Source organism: Ochlerotatus camptorhynchus, unplaced genomic scaffold, assembly GCF_037179485.1.
Source record: "Ochlerotatus camptorhynchus isolate MF236.1 unplaced genomic scaffold, CSIRO-AGI_Acam_v1.1 ptg000324l, whole genome shotgun sequence".
Classification (NCBI taxonomy): Eukaryota; Metazoa; Arthropoda; class Insecta; order Diptera; family Culicidae; genus Ochlerotatus; species Ochlerotatus camptorhynchus.
This window is the reverse complement of record NW_027040812.1, coordinates 3,012,796-3,034,296: the sequence shown is the minus strand read 5'-3', so window position 1 is coordinate 3,034,296 and position 21,501 is coordinate 3,012,796. Positions and strand designations below refer to the sequence as shown.

The 21,501-nt window shown below is 40.2% G+C and overlaps 1 protein-coding gene across 3 annotated transcripts in view; it reads left to right on the top strand.

The window, feature by feature from the left end:
• LOC135707992 (protein O-mannosyl-transferase TMTC1-like) overlaps positions 1 to 21,501 on the top strand; it is an 860,006-nt gene that overhangs the window by 823,539 nt on the left and 14,966 nt on the right. For all 3 annotated transcript variants that reach the window (XM_065229915.1, XM_065229914.1, XM_065229916.1), the window contains 3 exons: positions 4,011 to 4,210; positions 4,877 to 5,012; positions 17,214 to 17,478. In XM_065229915.1, the coding sequence (XP_065085987.1) occupies positions 4,011 to 4,210; positions 4,877 to 5,012; positions 17,214 to 17,478 (601 nt within the window). The remainder of the gene's footprint in view (positions 1 to 4,010; positions 4,211 to 4,876; positions 5,013 to 17,213; positions 17,479 to 21,501) is intronic.

Sequence of the window (21,501 nt, the reverse complement as noted above, 5' to 3'; positions counted from 1 at the left end):
CACTGGTTTGGTTTTGTGTGAAAATGGCAAATAAAAATAAATCAGTTCAGACATGAAAAAGTTTTTGTAAGAAAAACTTTTTTTCCTTAAAAGTGCCCATCTCGCAATGTATGGACAGAAGGTAGTAAACATAATTACCTATCTTGAGGCAAAGTTTCAACCAAATCAAACATGGCCATTTTTTTTAAATCGACTTTAAATTTTAAAAATCGTTTTTTTTCAGTGTAGGTTTAAAATGAATTTTTTCCAGTATTTTTTTTTTCGATAATTTGGTTAATTTCTTAAAAGTCATCCATTCAATATATTTTTGTTGGAGTTGTCATTTTTCAATAATATTTTTTTGAAAAAAATCGGCAGAAAAAGTTTGGCCCTTCTCAAATGTTAGTCTAGATAAATTTTGGAAAAACTGAGTATGCAAAAGTACTTATTTAGTCAAAGTCTACACATCCAGAAAATTTTATTGAAATCTGAGAGGGTGCTGCCAGCTTCGATTCGATCTATATATAGTACCTATAAAATCAATTGTTGAGATGCTATTCTAAAAGCGCACGTAAACGGCAAAAAGAAATATAATCAATATAAGGGAAATTGCAGGAAGTTTATAAAAAATCCTGGACGTTCAAGAGAAGCCCAGAAATAATAAATGCTAACATGAAGCTTTAGTGTGATGATTTATTAGCTAGAGAATGATCTTTAGAAGAGGGTAGGTGGATAGTTCCGTTAGAGTACGGCAGTATGAAAATTGAATAGAAGTTGAAAATGAGCGAAGGGCCATTAATGCGACAGTTTTTCAAGATAGACGCACATTTTTGCCTAACCCGTACGATGTACGCGGGGACTTGAAGTATGTCTCCAAGTCCACAGGCACCGGCTCTTATTCTGAGTATCACTTCCTTATCACCGTGTAGTGACACCCGTAATAAGGCCCGATATGAAATTCTCTGTCGTCTCGTTTCATCAGGGTTTTGTATGCTGGTACTAAATTTATATCCCTGGACCAGATCTGGGTCAGTCCTGTACAGCCTGTTTTTCAACTTAGTAATTAAATCGTTAAAAGCTGCCTCCTGAAAATTTCCAGCCGGTTAAAATAACTTGATTTCATCAAACATTACCGGTCCGCTAAGAGTGACAAAATAAGCCATTTTGTCTTCCTCTTTCACTTTATTAACTATTCTACAATTAGTTTGGATGTTACCCTGAACACTTCGTTAAGCAAAATAACCATAAAAATTTTATTAGGGCAGTCATTAAAACTAGTACCCGGTAAGGGTCCATAGTGCAAGCAATACTGGAAGAATTCATATTATAATGCTTTGATACTATATTCCAATATTCAATCAAAACAATAAAAAATAAGATCAAGGAAAATGGCAACAGAAAAAAGAACAAGAACAAAATTAAATACAAAACAATAAGATGGATGTCTCCACAAAAAAAACTCCTCATTGGCATACAAAGGTAGCACAAAATGTCTGACTTGCCGTTCGATGATTTGACCTTTGCCAACCCGAAAATCGTCGCTCAGAAGCTGTGGGTCCCCTGTGAGATCGGCCAACCTCTTACCACACAATTTGTGACTCGAGGACATCAGGTTCTAAGCTCACAAAGAAGCAAGTTTTAGTCCATAGATTGCCTGCCTTCCGCCTAAACTGAATAGAAGAAACAACAGTCTTATAAAAAGGTACAGTACTATCATAGAGGTAACTCTAAGACTAGTAAAGGTCCCGAAGAAACGTGCTCAACTTTTTCGCTCAGCTCTGGTACTATCTTCGGTCCCAAGCTAATCGATGCACCCCTCAAAACATTAGAAAATCCACGAATCCCTCAATTTAACTGTCAAACTTTCATAGAGAATCAAAACAAACATAGTGTGGTAGTAGAATTCCGACTAGAATGGGATACGTTAATCGTTTGCTTGGGACCAGTAGGCTAGTCAAGTAGTGAGCCAATTTCAAATCGATAGTTTCGTATTGATTGTTGGTACTACACTACTTCTTCAGTCACAAGCCGTAACAATATTTCACGAATCGTTCTACAATTTATAATTCTTTTATCTTTCTTGCCCAAATATCAAACTGGTATAAACCAACTTAAAAGTACGGTACAAAACATTGCTTTGTACTATTTCCACTGCGCACTATGAAGGCAACTTCTGTCATCTCCACACGATCTAGCAGAGAAACGGCAAGAAATCTTTTTTTTCCTTGATTTGTTTTCCGTCGATCTTGTTTTCCGTGCTGAGCACCAATGCTACCGACGCCAGGGAGGCAGCTCTCATACCTGGACCCTACCTATCGACCCATCAACTCATGAACCAGGGACCAACGGCTTTACTTTCCTTCCGAAGGAAGGCGTGATCAGAGATGTTATGCCTCAGAACATCCCGGCGGCGCCGACTGGGATTGAACCCAGGCCTGCTGGTGTGAGAGGTAATCACGCTTACCACTACACCACCGGCGCCACTTCGGCAAGAAATCTGCCGGCAGGAAATTAACTGTTTAGGCAGTAACTCCAAATCACTTTCGGATACCACTCTACTTACGATTTACCGTAAGTAAAAACACCAGACTGCAACAATGACAAAAACGGCCCGCCACTTTCGGTTTTGTTGAAATAGCTTCCTCCGTTCACACCTTGCAGCAACAAAGCAAATGGGGTTAGCTTGATGGCGTCCGACTCGGTTCCGTGAAAACGCTCCTACTGTTCCGCTGACCAAACTCTTCCTCACTACGAGCACTCGCTGACACCGTCACGCACAGCTACGCGTGAAACTAGAAAACTTTTATTATTATTTTTTTTTTTAACTCGCCTCCAAATGTAAGATTGCTTCCGTTTATTGAAAACAATTTTTCAGTTTACTGATCAGATCAAGACTGAGCTATCGGCTCAACTGAAGTTCATATTTATGTTAACATTTTCGATGTTTTTGGCACTTCGGTTTCGCAAGAAACACGACGAACGAAAACTACATGGAAACAAGTAATACACTTCATAAAGGAAACTCCGAAAACTTCACAGCAAAAAATTCTTAATTTTAATTGTGATGTAAACATTTATTAACTTAAACTTGTATTTCATTTCTCGCATACAAGCAACTTTTAAGCAATATTGTTGGCTTTTGTATACCATATTTTCAACATTTCATGAAATTTCTCAGAAATTTACACGATTTATAATGTAAACTTATATGATATTTGACGATCCATTTGAAAATAAGTTTACATTACTTTTTCAAACTGTGTTAAGGGCAGTTCTATGAGCAAGCAAGTTTCGGAAACTGGACTAAGGTATAGATCATCTTGATTGTTTTTACGATAAAGTCCTATGAGCTTTATCTTTTCCGGATGTGTATCATGTACTGGACAACATTTCTACTGAAATAATGTTTTTATCGTTCATTGTAATTACAATTTTTAATAAGAGTTTAATTATTAATAAAGTCGATATCAGAAAGACGTCTCTTGCGTCGATTCCTTTTCACCCAAGCATTATACTTTAGTCGTAATAAGTCGCTGCAACTTTATTGTGACTGAAATTAGTTACATAAAAGTAACCACAACTACTTTGTGACAAGTGTGCTGCTGTAGCACTCCACGGTGCATAATGGCTTAAAAGCACTAAAATATGCATTTTATTAATAACGTCAAAACGAATTATGTTGTAGGTTTCTGGGTGTATCTGAAGAAGTTTGTGGTCATGATTAGCTCGCTCTGTTGAAAGTAACTTTTTCATGATTAACCCACCTAGCCAAGTCAGGAAAGTGAAATGTTGGTTACAACGAAACTGTAATAAAAATCTGATAGCCCACATAGAACGTCCGCTAGCAACATCCATCCACTGCCCAACGAATCAACTCATATAAGCTCGTCGTTGAAATGCCACTTTCGTCGATATTAATCCAACTTTCTAATCAGACGATGTTTGTTTCATTCCATGTTCCATCCACATCCGTATCCATTGACGATGATTGTGACATCCACCCTGGCGGTCATCCTGGAATGGGCAAGCAGTAAAGCCAACCGGACCTCGGATGCCGTCCGAATGCTGGAACGGTGCATCAAGCTGGAGCCACTATTCACCGCGGCTTATCTGGAATTAGTGAAATTATACAGCGGTTTGAAGGCCGGCCAGTTGCTGCGGCGCGTGGTCCAGCTGAATCCGTACGACGTTGACCTACGCCGGCAGTACGGTGACTGGCTGACGGAACAGAGTAAGTTATTCAAATTGTTTAACCGGTGGTTTCCTCTGTGAGGGCACCTATTGCGCACACGCTGAGTTATTGAGTGATGAATGTTTCGAATGATTGCTTCCGGGAAGCGGTTTCAATGTGGAAATGGATTTGTAATCGGAAGTCGATATGGGTTTCCCACTTTTACAATCAATTTTGATATTTTCTAAACCAAATAGAGAAATCTCAATTCTCAGATAACAATTGTATCGATCAGAATACACGAGAGAGACGCCATGCATAAGTTCTGCTGTTATTTCACAACTCATCGATATTGATTTATTTGCCAAATCTGTTTGTTCAGATTGGATGCATCATCACAGCATTTCATCCTTTTCCTTTGTCAGAAGCACCACAGCTGCTGTCCAGAGCGATGAAAGTGGACATCCATTCGAAATCATCCACTTTGTCCAAAGTACACATATCCTTTCCGAATCCATTTCTGCTGCATAGAGTGTTTCCTTTTGGGGTGAGAGTTTGTATCCTTGTGAAGTGGAGCACAGATTGAGAGCTCTGACCGTGTCTTCGTGTGTAAATATTTAGTTCCGGAAATTATTCGTAGCCAAACTAATGGTGATTTTTCACTCCCTCTTTTTCTATCTCTGCCTTCGTCCATCGTCATTGAACGTTTGATCCAATGAATTTCAGATTTGCTACCGGAGGCCATTGTCCAGTACCAGGAAGGCCTTAAAATAATGGAAACACATCAATTATCGGTAATCGGAGCCTGCCGGGCGCTTCGGAGGCTTGGACAGCGTTCACGTCTACATCAGCTGATACTAAGGTAAGATTATTAGCCGCCGGCAGGGCTTGACCACGGTATTCTACACATAATCGGATAATCGTCCCAAGAAGAAAATCGAACCATATTAGAGGGTGTAGCTCAAATTAGTTGTACTGAGATTTTTGATAATGGATTGAAAAACACCGTTAGTGCTGAACCATCATCTTCAAATATTATGATAGGGAAAATGGATGTAAGGTTGGCATAAATGTCCCTAATTTGGGCCCATACTTAAAGCCGGCAATCGACTCAATATTCAATAGCGACCAAAAATATCCATTAGTAACGTCCCAATGACGCGTTTTTGTAGATTAAATTGATAAAAAGCAGATTATTAGCGATGGGCCCAATCTTAGATCCATAGGCCAACATAAGAGCCATTCCCCTTACGTATGACATAGCTAAACAGAGTCGCAAGCTCTTGGTCAAAAGTGGCCTCTAATTATTTCAAATAACAATGTCATTCAACCTAATCTAACATATCTAAGAAAAAGTTGTCGGAAATTCTGAGCAATTCTCGGAATTCTTGGGAAACCATCAGAATGTTTAGCAACTTCCCGGATTTTTTTGTTTTGTCAAAATCGCAAATCTTCTAAGAGAGACAAGTTTTCGGAAATTATGGAAAGCTCTTGGAACTGATGGGAAGTTTTCGAAATTTTTAGGAAGATCTCGCATCTATTGGGGACATTCTTGGAAACTCTGGAAATGTCACTGAATTTCTGCGAATTTCTTGAATCTTCTGGAAGTTATTGGAAGTTTTGGAAAGCTCTCGGAATTTTTGGAAATTTTCCAGAATTTATTGGAAGGTTCCAAGATTTTCTGAGAAATTTTCGGAATATATGGGAAGCTTTAGTAAATTCTGGAAAGCTTACAAAACTTATGGGAAAAACTCAGATCTTCTAGGAAGTTTTTAGAATTCCTGAGAAGTTCTGAGATCTTCAACGAGATTCTCGGAGTTTTTGGAATATTCTAAAAATTTCTGGGAAGTTCTAGGATCTGCTAAGAAGTTCAAATGTCTCATGGACGTTCCGAGATCTACAAGATCTAGATCTAGTAGTACTCGGAATTTGTGAGAAGTATACAGAACTCCTGGGAAGTTGCTGTATGTTTTGTGAAGCTATCGAAATGTATGGAAAGTTCCTGGAACATCTATGCAGTTCCGAGAACTTCTGAATGGTAACCGGAACTTCTGGAAAGTTCAATAATATTTTTGAAATGTTTGAGAAGTTCTTACATTTTCGACAAAGTTCAAGGATTTTTGAGAAGTTCTCAGAAATTGTGGAAGCTCTCAGTAATTCTGGGAAGCTTTCGAAAATTCTGGGAATTTCTCGGAATTTTATGAATTTGTTGGAAGTTCTCGGAATTTGTACGAAGTTGTTAGATCTTCAGTTAAGTTTTTGAGTTTTCCGGATAGCTCTGTAGTTTCTAGAATCTTCTACGAAGTTCTTGTACTTCTGGTATAGTCCGAGAATTCATTGACTTTTCCTAAATGTCTGAGAACATCCGAGAACAACTTGACTACTCTTCGATTTTCAGCGAAGTTTAGAGAATTTGTTTATGCCTGGAACTTAAGGGAAGTGTCGAAACACTTAGAAAAGTTCCGTGAGATTCAGTGACGTACCATATACTTGAGGAATGTTATGGAAACTTGAAATTAGCTACGGAGACTTCAGTGGAAATTTCTAAGAACTTCAGGGATGTTCAAGAAACTTTTAAAGTGTTCAATACGTCCAAGATTTTCAAAGAACATCAAACGAATTTTCTAGAGAGTTACGAATACTTCTGTAAAATTAAGAGAACTTACGGTACTTCCGAGAACTTTAAGAAGGTTATCTTAGTCATAGATCTACCGTTGTATAATTAGCAATGCGCCCGTGTTTTGAATGGGAATTGTGGGTGTGAATCCCACCACCCTTAGCTTTTTTTTCGCAAATTTTCTCTTACCAGTGGTATTTGCTTACCTCTCAGTATCTTCTAACTTTCGCATAAAACTTGTTTTCCGTGCTGAGAACCAATGCTACCAACGCCAGGGAAGCAGCTCCCTAACCTGGATCCTACATATCGACCCATCAACTCATGATCCGGAGACCAACGGCCTTTCCGAAGGAAGGCGTGATCAGATTTCATGCCTCAGAACATCTCGGCGGCGCCGACTGGGATTGAACCCAGGCCTTCTGGGATGAGAGGTAATCACGCTTACCACTACACCACCGGCGCCGCTGACTAAAAAGTCGATACCGTAATTAATTTAAGTCAGTTTTTAGAAGAAAATTGTATTTGGTAAAATGCTAACCTGCAGTTTCGAAGTTTTACTGAAAGTTACTTGGTACCTGTTTCTCAGTCAGTTTACCGGAACGTCCTTCAAATCCGGATGAGGAGGGCCAGAAGTGGTGAGCCAATCAAAAAATGGTTTGGAGTGATGGCTTCGAAGTCATTAGGCTCCTCTGACAACGGTGCCAATGGCCTTGAGTTCATGGCTCCTTCAATCTGCGACAGTATCGTCACTAGGTCCTCGTACAGTAGAGATGTGTTGCCTAACTGACGAACTAGATGTTTCTTCGCCACCTTCACAGCGGCCTCTCATAGACCACCGAAGTTTGGGGCACGAGGTGGGATCATGTGCCATCGTATTCCTTCAGTTGCATGGGTGGTAGCAATTCGAGTAGTTTCGTTTGTATTGGAGAGCATTTGGTAAAGGGCATGCAGCTCATTTTTGGCGCCGACAAAATTCGTGGCATTGTCCGAATAAACATCGGTGGGCTTACCTCGTCTAGCCACGAAGCGTTGAAGAGCAGACAGAAACGAAGGTGTGGATAAATCTCCCACCAACTCAATATGTACAGCCTTTGTACTGAAGCAGACAAATATGGCAATATAAGCTTTTGTAGGAGCAGTCTTGCGGTTGGCGGACTTAACCAACACAGGACCACAATAATCGATTCCAGTGGATGCGAAAGGGCGGCTTGGGGTAATTCTGGCAAGGGGTAGTTGTCCAACAGGTTGTTGCAGTGGGTGAGGGTTGGCACGAGTACAACGATAGCAAGTTCGTACTACGCTGCGTACAGCCCTTCTTCCATTTGTAGGCCAATATTCGTTACGGACTACTCCCAAAATGAGCGATATTCCACCATGAACCAATTTGCAGTGGTATGACATCAAAAGCATTCTAGTGAATCGGTGGAAATCAGGTAGTAGAATTTGGTGTTTAGTACTGTAAGACTCCTTCGACAGTCTGAGCCGGCCACCGACTCGGATTATCCTCGATGAATCCACGAAAGGGTTCAGAAGTGTGAGTGAGGAGCTTTTGGATACCGGTTTTCTCTTTTTGAGCAGACTCAGCTCGGATTTAAAGCAGTCAGCTTGGACAATCTTAACCAAACAATCCCTTGCATTTTCAAGTTCACTAGGAGAGCAAGGGTGATGATAGCTTCTTTCATTCCCTTTCTTGCATGACGAATAAATCGCAAACAATACGCAGTCGTACGCAATAGACGATTGTAAGAAAACGATCGAGTAAACAAAGGGTTTAGTGGTGGTAGATTTTGCATCAGCAATGTGATTGTTTTCCGCTCAGTATCTCCATCAATATGTGTTGTTCTCGGGGTATCCAATTTAGGCCAATATTCCTCTCTTCTTTTCAACCAATCGGGTCCATGTATCCAATTCTTGCTGGTCAAGAACAGCGGCACAGTCATTCCTCGGGATACTAAATCGGCTGGGTTATCCACACCGGGTACGTGTAGCCATGAAGCATTGTTCGTTAGGGTTTGAATGTCTGCTACACGGTTCGCCACAAATGTTTTCCAGGTCTGTGGTGGTGCACGAAGTCAATATACAACCACCATGGATTCAGTCCAATAGAAAACAGGAATTGATTCCATATTCAGTGCAGTGATGACTCTAGAAGATAATCGAGCGCCAAGTTGAGCGGCGCATAATTCCAGTCTCGGGAAGCTACGTTTCTGTAGAGATGCCACTCTACAACCACCATGGAGATTTCGCTGCCAGTAACATCACCTTCACCTGCTAGTCCGTGCATAAACTCAAGCTCCATAAGCTGACTCCGACGCATCCGTGAAGCAATGCAGCTGCACTTCCCCCACGTCAAAGGCAAACCGTGGAATCCGAAAATTGGCTAACGATGATAGGTCCACAAAACGTTCCCACATAATCCGGATCTCTCCAGGTACTTCCTCATTCCAATCAATTGACATCATCCAACTTCCCGAAATGCTCGCCTTTAACTCCCTTAAATTATTAGATCACGAAGTATTCTTAATGTCAATGAAGATTTAGGATTTTCTTTGAAATTCTTCATCTCTGAAAATTTCAAAATGACCCAGTTCTCGGGACTGCATTGAAGCTCTCGCTTTTCTGTAGCTCTCGAAGCTTCCCTGGATTTCCGTCAAATATCGTGGATATTGCGTATTTGAATGTTTTACTAGAATCGGAAATTGCCATTTTGAATTCCAAAATGGAGTCATACAACGATTTCCGGCCTCTATAGTCATCCCATGTAGGGTCCTTAACAGTATATTAAAGCCGGAAATTGCCATTTTAAAATCCAAAATGGAGTCAAACATTTTGGTAAAAAATTCAGAAAATTAGAAGTCACCATTTTGGAACAAAAAAAAAAGTATCTGACATACCTGAATACCTATATTTATCAGTTTATTTTATAAACGAAAGTCACCATCTTGAAATTTAGAAAACCAGAAGCGAGAATAATACAATCATTAGGAAGATAATTGAGGTAGATGACGAAATGAATAAATAAATAAATGAATAATCTCACAATTTTGAAAAATATTCCACAACTCCCTCTATCCAACCTTATTTTTGAATTCCGTCCTTCACTTATCGTCGCAACTTTAGCTGCGTCGTTCGTTTAATGAAGTCACAAGTAACACCCAGTGATGAAAATCGGCAACTATTGTGTGGCATAAGATAGATAATTGATGGGCTCACATTTTTAGAGAACAATTCAAAGCTGTATCTAACGGTCGCCAAAGTTATAAAGCATTTTGGAGCTGCGTCTTTCGTTTACGATTGCAAAGTGAACGACGCGTCGACAAGAGACTCATCGAAGTGTAACCGTTCTTTTCCTTTGGTTTGTTTTTTTCCGTCGATCTTGTTTTCCGTGCTGAGCACCAATGCTACCGACGTGCCAGGAAGGCAGCTCCCACACCTGGACCCTACCTATCGACTCATCAACTCATGAACCGGGGACCAACGGCTTTACTTCCCATCCGAAGGAAGGCGTGATCAGAGATGTTATGCCTCAGAACATCCCGGCGGCGCCGACTGGGATTGAACCCAGGCCTGCTTGGGTGAGAGGTAATCACGCTTACCACTACACCACCGGCGCCGCTAAGTCTAACCGTTCTGTTACAAAGGTTCAATACAATATTTTAAATATGCACCATGTGATCGAGCATTCAAATAAATTTGTGTAACACTTGCGGTGAAACCCACTGGGCAGACGATACGGCCATACTTAACGGCCGACTGCTGAATAAGGCGCGCATGGCCGCGGCAAAATGGTGACACGGAGTCACGGGTGATGAGCTGAAGGGTTCTGCGATGCTTAGAGAACGACCATCGTTCACTTTATCTCAGGCGAGCGTGTAGACCAGAAGTGTCTGTGGAATACATTTTAACAGAATACAGTGCGAGTAGTGAATCAAGGTGAAGTGAAAATCACCAATTCAGCTGATTCAGGTAAAGTCGAAGTCATCCTCTAAATTGGTCCAAGGCACAAATGGATGTTACCTCCTCGCTAGGACCTTTCTTTTTCAACCAAACAATTGGTTTTCTGGTTGGTGAGTCAAAGACCGCTATTGCACGCTACGGTCTAGTTGACATTTAGTTACCTTGACCTAATCGCAAAGGACATCGTCCTCGGGCTGAAGGCCCTAAACACCAAGGAGAATTTCCCTTCCCGGTTCGACAGAGGGTGGCCTTGCCGTCGTCGACCGGCTTCGTCAGAAGGAAGCGCCTGTGCATCGGAACCATCTTCACAAACCGCTATACCAGCCCGGTAAAACCAACCAGCCATCACACTACGGCCGACGTTCGGTCAGCCTCGCTTCGTCCGCCATTGTCGGAATTGTACCGCAATTTCACCGAGCGGTGGTACCGCCATCTTGCCGACAAGATCGGCCTGAAAGGATCTTTCCGGAACCACAGCGAGCGCTCGCTGGTCTGCAGTCGTCGTAGTCGCCATCGTCATCAAGGGTATGTGCCAAGAAAATCGAACACAACACCACACAATCCACACTATCGGTAATTGGAGAAATGTTGTATCTGATGGTATATTTCGAGTTAAATCACAACCATCTTGACAAAAGTTGGCGAGGAGCAGTCCGCATCTGCTGCTGTAGTTATACAGAAGGGGAAAACTAGGGCAAAAAAGGGATGTCTCACATCAAATTGCATCCCGGAAAAAGGCTGTAGAAAATTTCCCATTGAGTATTTTCTCTTGAAAATTTGGGTAGAAGTAGTTAAGAGTGTATTGTTTATCGGTGTCTGTTTTTCGAAAGTTGGAAAAAAAATGGCGTCACCCGAAAAGCAACGTCGCGAATTGATTTTGCGCAAGCACCTGGAAAATCCTCAACTCTCTCATCGGGACATCGGAAAACAACTCGGAATCGTGCAGTCAACGGCGAGTCGTGTGATTAAACTTTACTACAAAACTCGGAGCATCGAACGGAAGGAGAAATGCGGTCAGAATGGATGTTCTATTGGTGATCAGGACCACAAGTGTGTCATGAAAGCCGAAAAGTTGAACCTGTTCAAGTCTTTCGTTCAGAGAGCCAAGGGCCGGGAGGGACTGCATACGTACAAAGTGCAGAAGGCTCCAAATCGCGACGAACGGCAAAATACGGTGGGAAAGTCACGGACCCGGAAACTATACACCCAGATGCTGACGAAGCCTCATTGTCTCATCATGGATGATGAGACTTACGTCAAGGCGGACTTCCGGCAGCTTCCGGGGCTATTGTTATTCATCGCCCAGCACAATTTTGATGTCCCGGAGGAAGTAAGAAAGCAGAAACTTTCAAAGTTTGCCAAGAAATACATGATTTGGCAAGCGATTTGCTCATGTGGCAGACGGAGTGCGCCGTTCGTGACTACCGAGACTGTAGATTGGGAGATCTACCTCAAGGAGTGTCTACAGAAGCGTCTGCTTCCTCTGTTGAAGCAACACGAGGGCCCTACTATCTTCTGGCCGGATCTAGCTTCGTGCCGCTATTCAAATGTTGTCCTGGAGTAGTACGAAGCCATGTCCTTGGGTCACTTTCATACCCAAGGACATGAACCCAACGCACCGGAACTTAGGCCTATCGAAAAATACTGGGCTATTATGAAGCAGGCACTACGGAAGCATCCCAAGGAGGTCAAATCTGAGGAAGACATGAATAAAAAGTGGGTTTCCGTACAGAAGAAGCTGCAGTCAGATGTTGTACATAACCTAATGAGTGGAGTTAAGCGTAAGGTGCGACCGTACGGTTATGGTATTGAAGCTGAATGAAATAAATTTGCCAAAAACTTACTAATGGGTCATATTTTGCGTCAATATGTTCATCAATATTTTCGTCGTCAATATTTGCATCAATATGATTGTCAATACTTTTGAGTTCCTGTGTGGTGCTTGCTATATCTATAGAAACATAATAGGAGCGTACAGCCATGACTGCTGCATCATCAAATCCCCACCGCCCTTTGGACTGGAGTCCTGTCCGCTGGGATTTTCTTGTTTCAACATATTTAAAATATCCGAAACTACGGGCCACCACTCAAACCATCAATAAATCTATATAGGGCCCCGTAACGTGGGTAGATCACTTTTTCGTGGTACGTTACGGGATGTAAGATCTACCACCGATTCCTAGTCCTGACTGCTTCAAACTAGGGGAACAGGATTTTTCAGTAATCCAAGGAACACATCTTAGTCCTTGTTACTTTTTATGCCTTGTTGATAGTGACAAGACTCGGCTTTGTCTACCGAGGATGATCTTGAAACAAGGAAAAAAATGAGTTAGTTGTCTTCATCTATGTGATTCCTAATCTTCTATTCGTTGTTCCCTAGTTTGAAGTGGTTAAGACTAGGGTTCTGATGCATGGTCATTATCGGTGTCAAACCTTAATTTTGTTGCTAAGGAATCCAATTTTGACTGACAAAGGGGCGCGCTTTTGGAGGGTGTTTCAACACTCCGAAGGGTATAAATAGCGGAACCTTTCAATTTGAGTCGGATCCGTGCGATAAATGCAAGAATACTTCGTCATTTCTCAATAGTGATGGATTAATACGACATGCACTAAACTAAGGACACGGGTTATACTACAATAGATCAATTTACTGGTCGCAGTAGTGTTAGGTCCCGAACAGAGGAAAAAAAAAATCTATATAGGACATCAATGCGATTATGGACGGAAAACATCGTTTCATGTCACATTGTTGCAACTATTCTTCATTGTTGGCATCATCGTGCGGCAACAAGAGAGTGTTTGATTCTAAAGCTACATACTGAGCACAGTGTTGCGTTATCAGGATGTAATTACCTGTCATTACTGGTGCCTTCACAAGTCATTTCCTATCGCTTAGGGTGATCTTCAAGCGGTATATGGTAATGTGAAGTTCTTTGCAATAGGTAGCATTCACCAAAGGCTGAACCCAGCAGGAAACAAGAACATAATATGGCCAACCGCATTGTGGGGGGCTGGAATCATTGTCAGTTAATGAAGCGAGAGTCAATCATTTCGATTTTGCTCTAAAGGTGACGGGTGGTCTTTCACGCTGTAAGTGACTGATTATGCATGTAGGGAATATTACATATCTGCCGGTAGAATTGTACACTGAAAGTATTTCTTCGTTAATTCGTGAATATAAAACATTTTTTTTTTGCATTGCCTATCATCCGGCAAAATGCTAATAATACTCCTGACTCGTACAATACACGAACTGAACTTCGTACGGACCTGCAAATTGCTACTGTTCTTGTCTTCTAAGGTGCCCGTTCATATTTGTGTTGCTGCTGTTGCTGATGGTGGTGATGCGTTGAGTTGTGGGTGTTGGAAAGTTTTCTATTGCTGTTGCTATCGGTCTAGGTGTCTGCTGTTGCTGCGAATGATGCTGATGAGAATGTGGATGGTGGGCATGAGAAATTGGTTCGACAGCCATCATTGAAGGCGGAATCGTCAAGATGGGCTTTCATTAAAACACGGACTTTATTGCTGGTGCTAATGGACGGAAATCATTCTCCACGAGAGGGAATGAAGGCTGGCTGCCTTCTATGGGAATGGGGGAATGGATTCCCCTGGACCCTTTGTTATTAGTTTGCTTTTTTCCACATCGATTATTGTGGGTGGCTAAAATGTTTAATTACATAATTTGTAAATACCTTCGTACTAGTTACGAAAACCAGAAACATCATCTGTTTCTTATCAACATTTTCGTTGCTCTTTGTATTATCTTCGTACAATGCACGTATATTATTTTTTAGAATTCGAATATTTCGTATATGAATCATTCGTACCCAAAACGAAATAAAATCAGATGCGAGTGTGCCATTTTTAACGAAACTAGGTTCAGAAAACAACGAATGGATACGTAGAGATGTATAACCAAAATTTTATTTTCAGTGTATGGTTCGATATTAAATAACTCACCAAGCCTGCATTGTTCACTGGCTCCGAGTAATGTTTGAATGCAGATAATATCAGCAACCTAATCATGTTGCCCTCGAGCTTGATATGTGCCGTTGATGGTATTGTTTTTGAGAATGTATTGTCCAAAATACAAGCGAAATGGAAAACAACACGCTTACGAGCCTTAATGTATTGGAATGTTTTTCTAGCCGAGCAAGTAAATAAATTCCTTGAGCGTTAAATTTCTATCAACCGGTATACTGAAACACGATGCATCTTCAAAGTAATGTGAGTAAAAAAAAATTAAAAATGAGTGATTAAAAACTTAAATAGCCAAAAAATTCTTGCTTAATAGTCTTGATTCAAAAACAACTTATGAAAAAAATATCGATCACGGGCACCGGGGTGAAATTAAAATTATCTTATCATTCTCACGTATAACGTTTTTAGTGATAGATATCAAAAGAAATCTTAAAAGCATATCAAGGAAAAAAATGAGCCATCAAGAGCATTTTCATTGTAAAACAGAACCGCGAAATACATTAAAAAATGGCCAAAAACTACAATCATTTTAAAAATATCTACTTTTAAACCGCTACGTCTCGAAAACGATGCGACTTAGAAAGAAAAAAACCCAAATTGATCCACCGGGCAGGTGAATAGAACCTTTGTTACCCAGTATAATCTCGTTTTTGATATTATCAAGACATATACGAGGCATTAATAGATTTTTTTATTAGTCTCAGTTTCTGCACTGCTCAATTGCTGCATACAAAACAGCAATTGCTAGTTTGAATTGGAGTCCAAATCATAAATCAGAGCTTTATGACTTTATACTTAATCTGTTTTATTGTGCTCTACATACTTTAAGAACCAACTTATCTGGTCTCAATGATGACACCGTGTAACCATTTTGTGTCTGTCTAATGTTATCAATTGGTTGAACTGTAACTTAGTTGCCACACAATAGTGACAGAAATTTTTTTCGAATATCTTGACCTGTCAAATTCGCTACGCTGAAACATTATTTTTATGACGAATATGTAACTTGGTAACTATTGTATACCGCATTACAGTGGCATTTTCATTTCAGCGTGACCCTAATAGTTGCATGTCTCCAGATGGTAACACAAATGCAATCTCATTGATCTGGACAAATGAAAGCTACACCGCCGCTCTAAAATGTTTCACCAATTACAATCTTATTGTTTGTTCCTTTTTTTATCTAAATGAAAAAATATATTTAATTAATGGTGATGCTATTGTGAATGCCGAGCCTTAAAGACAAATTAATAGAAAAGAGTTTTTATTCTTATTTCGAGACATTTTTCATATCATGAATCTTTTCGTTAGAAGTTATTTCATCACTACAATGTAACTAGTTTTGTAACATTAAATTGGTTACATATCAACTCGCATCTTGCGCTATTTTGGTTGCATTGCTGTTGCCTTCATGGTTACTGTAATTATTTTACTACACATAATTTGGTCACAACATAGCGGCAGCAACTTTTTTGTGACTACATGTGCTACTTGAAGTCTTAGTGCTTCAATTTGTTGAAAAATGTCAAGGACGCCATTTGGAAAAAAAAATCAAGATTCAATATGGCAGATGCAAAAATATGAATAATTTCCCAGAGCCAGGGTTGCTTCCACTCACTTTCTAAAAAAATGGTTTACGAAATTATGAAATCATTAGATGATATAATGGTATGTTGTACTTGCAAGTAAAAATAGTGTAAAGGATGTGTTTAACTCATTAAACCTGTCAATTTCGCTTTCAGAGCGTCACAATCGGCGAGCTTAAGATTCGCGAGCGTTCATTTTGAGTGAGCGCTCACGAATCGTTAAATCGCTGATTGTGACGCACTGAAAGCAATACTGACAGGTTTAATGAGTTTAACACATACTTCACGACCTCTTCTTGTAACTTACAAGTACTTATTATCATTATAACATCTAATGTTTTCATAATTCAGAACACCATAATACATAATACGGCCGCAACACATAATTATGAAAAGTTCCATGCAAATCAGAGAAGTTCGAATCTTTAATTTAAATTTGTTCATCCTATTTGGCTTGGATCTGCTCCTCTATCAAAAATATCGTCTTATCAATAATCCACAACATTGCTGTATTCGATACCCGATGATTCTTTTTTTTTTGTCTCTGATTTGATGCAGAATCCAATCGGATCTTCAGATATTTTACTTCCTATAACAGGCATAGTGCACATGCGTTCAGAACCATGGGACAAGTGAGGAGCAGAAACCTTCCAGGAAATATATTTCCTTTGCCAGAATTACGAGCCAAGAAGTTATTCAGCTACGTGTTGTCGATGCTTTACCAACTTTTTTTTTAAGATTCTCAGTACTCTTCTGTATATGGTTAAACTTTTTCTATACTGCACACAGACAGACACACAGCATTGTCGATACCATTATCCACGAGATAAAAAAAAACTCCTACACAATCTCTAACCGATAAATCTTTTCTTTACATTTTTCTCATCTTTCCGTCGCCCCATCACGATCGCTGCAATTGCAGATGGCAATTTATAGTGCGCTTATCGAACGGCGGCATTCCGATACAGACCGAGATCTATCTTCGTGATTGGAGCCTAAAGCACGAGCTGCGGAACCGGGCCATGATTTACGATACCGGTAGTGTTGGTAACAGTGGAAGTAGCAGCAGCAGCAGCAGCAGCAGCAGCAGTAGCAACAGCGGAAGTGGAAGCAGTACTGTTTCCCAAGGAAGCCAAAGGAGTGGAAGTGGTTCATCTTCTACCGTGGCGGGATCCAGCGTAGATTGCGTAAGTTTCATTTTGATTGTTTGATTGTCGTTGAGGGTTGAGGTTAACGAAGCATGCAAAAACGTACTCTGATTTGAACAGGACAAATTTATATCGGTAACATTTGTATCTTTTCTCGTATACAGTTTTATGGAAGAGGGGTTTTTGGGGACATATCCTATTTTTGGATTTTAAGATTTTTCATGCGGTGCATCATGCATCATGATCTTAAAAAGTTCTGGACATGAAATTGAAATTCGTCAGACACTTTATAGACTTATGGTCATAAGAAGGAAATCTCTTAAGGTACCCGAACTTGCTATAACTAAACCATGAAATCCTTTGATTTTACTCTTGCAATTTTGAACGACCCATGGAAATTTATCATCTGAATACATTTGCTTTTAACCCTTCGTCTGTACCTTGGGGTCAATTTGACCCAGAAACCACCCCCCCCCCCCCCCTTCCCCTTTGATAAGCAAGAACTTTTCTATTTATTGACATTTTTCAGTAATTCTTTTTTTTTTCGGTTTGTCAGGATGAACTAGCCTTCGACTAAAAAAAAACACGTTAATAATACAAAAATTAATCTCGTCTGATATAAAACCAGCTTGAACCAAATCGACTTCGATTAAACATGCTGATGTCATTTGTGATAACTGTCGACCTGTCCGTTTCAGTTCTGCTTAAGCCCACATTGTTTTTGGGCCTTGAAAGTTGTACCAACCGGTGGAAACTAACGTTTTAAAATTGGCTCACACTGGACTAGCCTATCGGTCCCAAGTACATCGATGAACGTACCCCATTCTAGTTGAAATTCTAGCACTACACTATGTTTGTTTTGATTCGCTATGAAAGTTTGACAGGTAAAATTAAGGGTTTCGTAGATTTTCCTATGTTTCGAGAGATGCATCGATTAGCTTCGGACCGAGGAGAGTACCAGAGCTGAACCAAACAGTTGAACACGTTTCTTCGGGACCTTTTGGTCGTGGAGTTACCTTTTCCCCCTTGATTTGTTTTCCGTCGATCTTGTTTTCCGTGTTGAGCACCAATGCTACCGACGCCAGTGAGGCACAACTCCCACACCTGGATCCTACCAATCGACCATCAACTCATGAACCGGGGACCAACGGCTTTACTTCGGCGTGATCAGAGATGTTATGCCTTAGAACATCCCGGCGGCGCCGACTGGGATTGAATCCAGGCCTGCTGGGGTAAGAGGTAATCACGCTTACCCCTACACCACCACTTTTAGAGTTACCTCTATGGTTTTATTCCTGCCACACTCATGTATCCACCATCGAGGATAATACCATAAAGGTATCTCTAAGACCAAAAGGTCTCGAATAAACGTGCTGAACTTTTTGGCTCAGCTCTGGTACTCTCTTTGGTCCCAAGCTAATCGATGCACCCCTCGAAACATAAGAAAATCTACGAGACCCTGTCAAACTTTCATAGCAAATCAAAACAAACATAGTGTAGTACTAGAATTTCGACTAGAATGGGGAACGTTCATCGATGTACTTGGGACCGATAGGCTAGTCCAGTGTGAGCCGATTTTAAAACGTTAGTTTCCACCGGTTGGTATTATCAACCGGTGGAAACTAACGATTTTAAATTGGCTCACTACTGGACTAGACTATTGATCCCAAGTACATCTTTAAGCGTACCCCATTCTAGTCGAAATTCTAGTGCTACACTATGTTTGTTTAGATTTGCTATGAAAGTTTGACCGATAAAATGAGGGGTTCGTGGATTTTCGAGGGGTTTATCGAATAGCTTGGGACCGAAGAGAGTACCAGAGCTGAGCCAAAAAGCTGAGCACGTTTCTTCGGATCCTTCTCATCTTAGAGTTGCCTCTACACTGATGAAATTTCAAAGATTGTTTTTACATGTCCCACACATGATTTTTTGCAATGTGATCAATAAATGATATTTATGTGTCGGACACATACTTAATATGTGTACACATAAGATCCATGTGTAACCACACATACTGTTCATTTGACTCATAAATTTTATGTGTGCTTCTGGGTGACTTATGTTTATGTGTGGCCACATGAAAATCATGTGGAATTTTACATGGAAATTCGTCAATACAAATGTGTGGAATTCTATTAGTGTATGGTATTATCCTCAATTTAAATCTCAGCTTTCACTTTAATACCCCGATTTCGGGGTATTAATGAATATCTGACATTTTCAAAAAGTACGTAGCCAAAACAAAAGCTAGCTCTATCCGCATTTGCATAAAAAAAACATAGAACAGGATTATAAATTCTCCCGTCAATGTCAAAAAACATTGACCGATTCTCTTCATCGACTTTCTCTTTGAATGGTGGCCGTGTTAATATATGTCCGGATATTTTCGACATGCAGTTCGATGTTGGCGGATGATTCCCGTTTATGACCGCTACTGCTGCTATTGTTGCTCCTTCAGTAGTGTGACAAGCATTGTGAAGCCCATGAGGAGTACTTGTCCAACCGGTGGTACTGGTAGGCAGAGTTACCAAATGATTTTTCGGAAAATCTGGCAGTTGTAGAATAAAAAGTGTGGATTTGTCTGTTTTTCTTGATAATGATGTTTTTAATATATGTTATTTTTTTTTTTTCAATCTACTCACATTTATTTTTGACAGAACAATGTTATACGTTTGCTACTTTATAATATACTTTGAAATACTATATTTGATGATCGAAGGTCCATTATCATTGGCATTAAGGTACAAGCCATTATCATTGGTGTTAAGGTTAACATGATTATTTGTAACAAAATTTTCATGCATTGTCGAAAAATGTTGTCTGTTTCGAGATTTTGTTCAATTTATATTGAGTTCTCTTGAGTTTCTCCACCCAGTCGATGGACGGAAGATGACGATTTTGGCATGGCCAAAATACTTGGAATAAATTTTCTTAGTTGAGGAAATGCCAGCTCAGCACCACATTTTGTTATGGCAAAAGATAACCAAATTGCTTGATTCATCAATAAAACTATTCAAAAGGTTAAGGTACACGCCAGCTCCCTAAATTTTTGGTCATACACCTAAATTATTTCCCGAATCCCGAATATAATATTTGAAAATGTTCTGTGAGCGGTCAAATCGTTTGATGCCTCTTTTCTTTAGCATTGTGAACCAAAGTGAATTGAGAAATCTAAAAAAAAATCTGGACAAATCATGAAAAGTGTGGTCTCGACAAGAGATTGTCTGGATGTCTGGATGGTCTATAAAAATCTGAAAAATTCCAGATAAATCTGGAAGGTTGGCAACGCTGCTTGTAGGCAACAAATTCGTAAACGTAATTCAAACTCAACATGACATTAGGTCCTAAGTAACATTGACAGATGCCCTGTAACGTGGGTAGATCACCTTTTCGTTGTACGTTACGGGATGTAAGATCAACCACCGATTCCTAGTCCTGACTACTTCAAACTAGGGGAACAGGATTTTCAGTAATCAAAGGAACACATCTTAGTCCTTGTCATTTGTTATGCCTTGTTGATAGTGACAAGACTCGGCTTTGTCCACCGAAGATGATCTTGAAACAAGGAAACAATGAGTAAGTTAGTCTTCATCTATGTGATTCCTAATTTTCTATTCACTGCTCCCTAGTTTGAAGTGGTTACGACTAGGATTCTGAAGCATGGTCATTATCGGTGTCATTCCTTAATTTTGTTGCTAATGAATCTAATTTTGACTGGCAAAGGGGTGCGCCTTTGGAGGGTGTTTCCACACTCCGAAGGGTATAAAGAGCGAGACCTTTCAATTAGAGTCGGACCTTGCGATAAATGAAAGAATGGCAATTGTAAAAAAATCGAATACTTCATCATTTCTCCATAGTGATGGAGTAATATGACATGCACACCGACACGGGATATACTACAATTGATCAAATTACTGGTCGCAGTGGTGTTAGGTCCCGAACAGAGGAAAACAAACATTGACGGATTCTCATGGTCAACTTTCTCTTTGTATCTCCACGGCCATGTTATGACATTTTCAAGTATTTTCAGTACAAATATCGATAAAAGAAGCTTTAACCTAG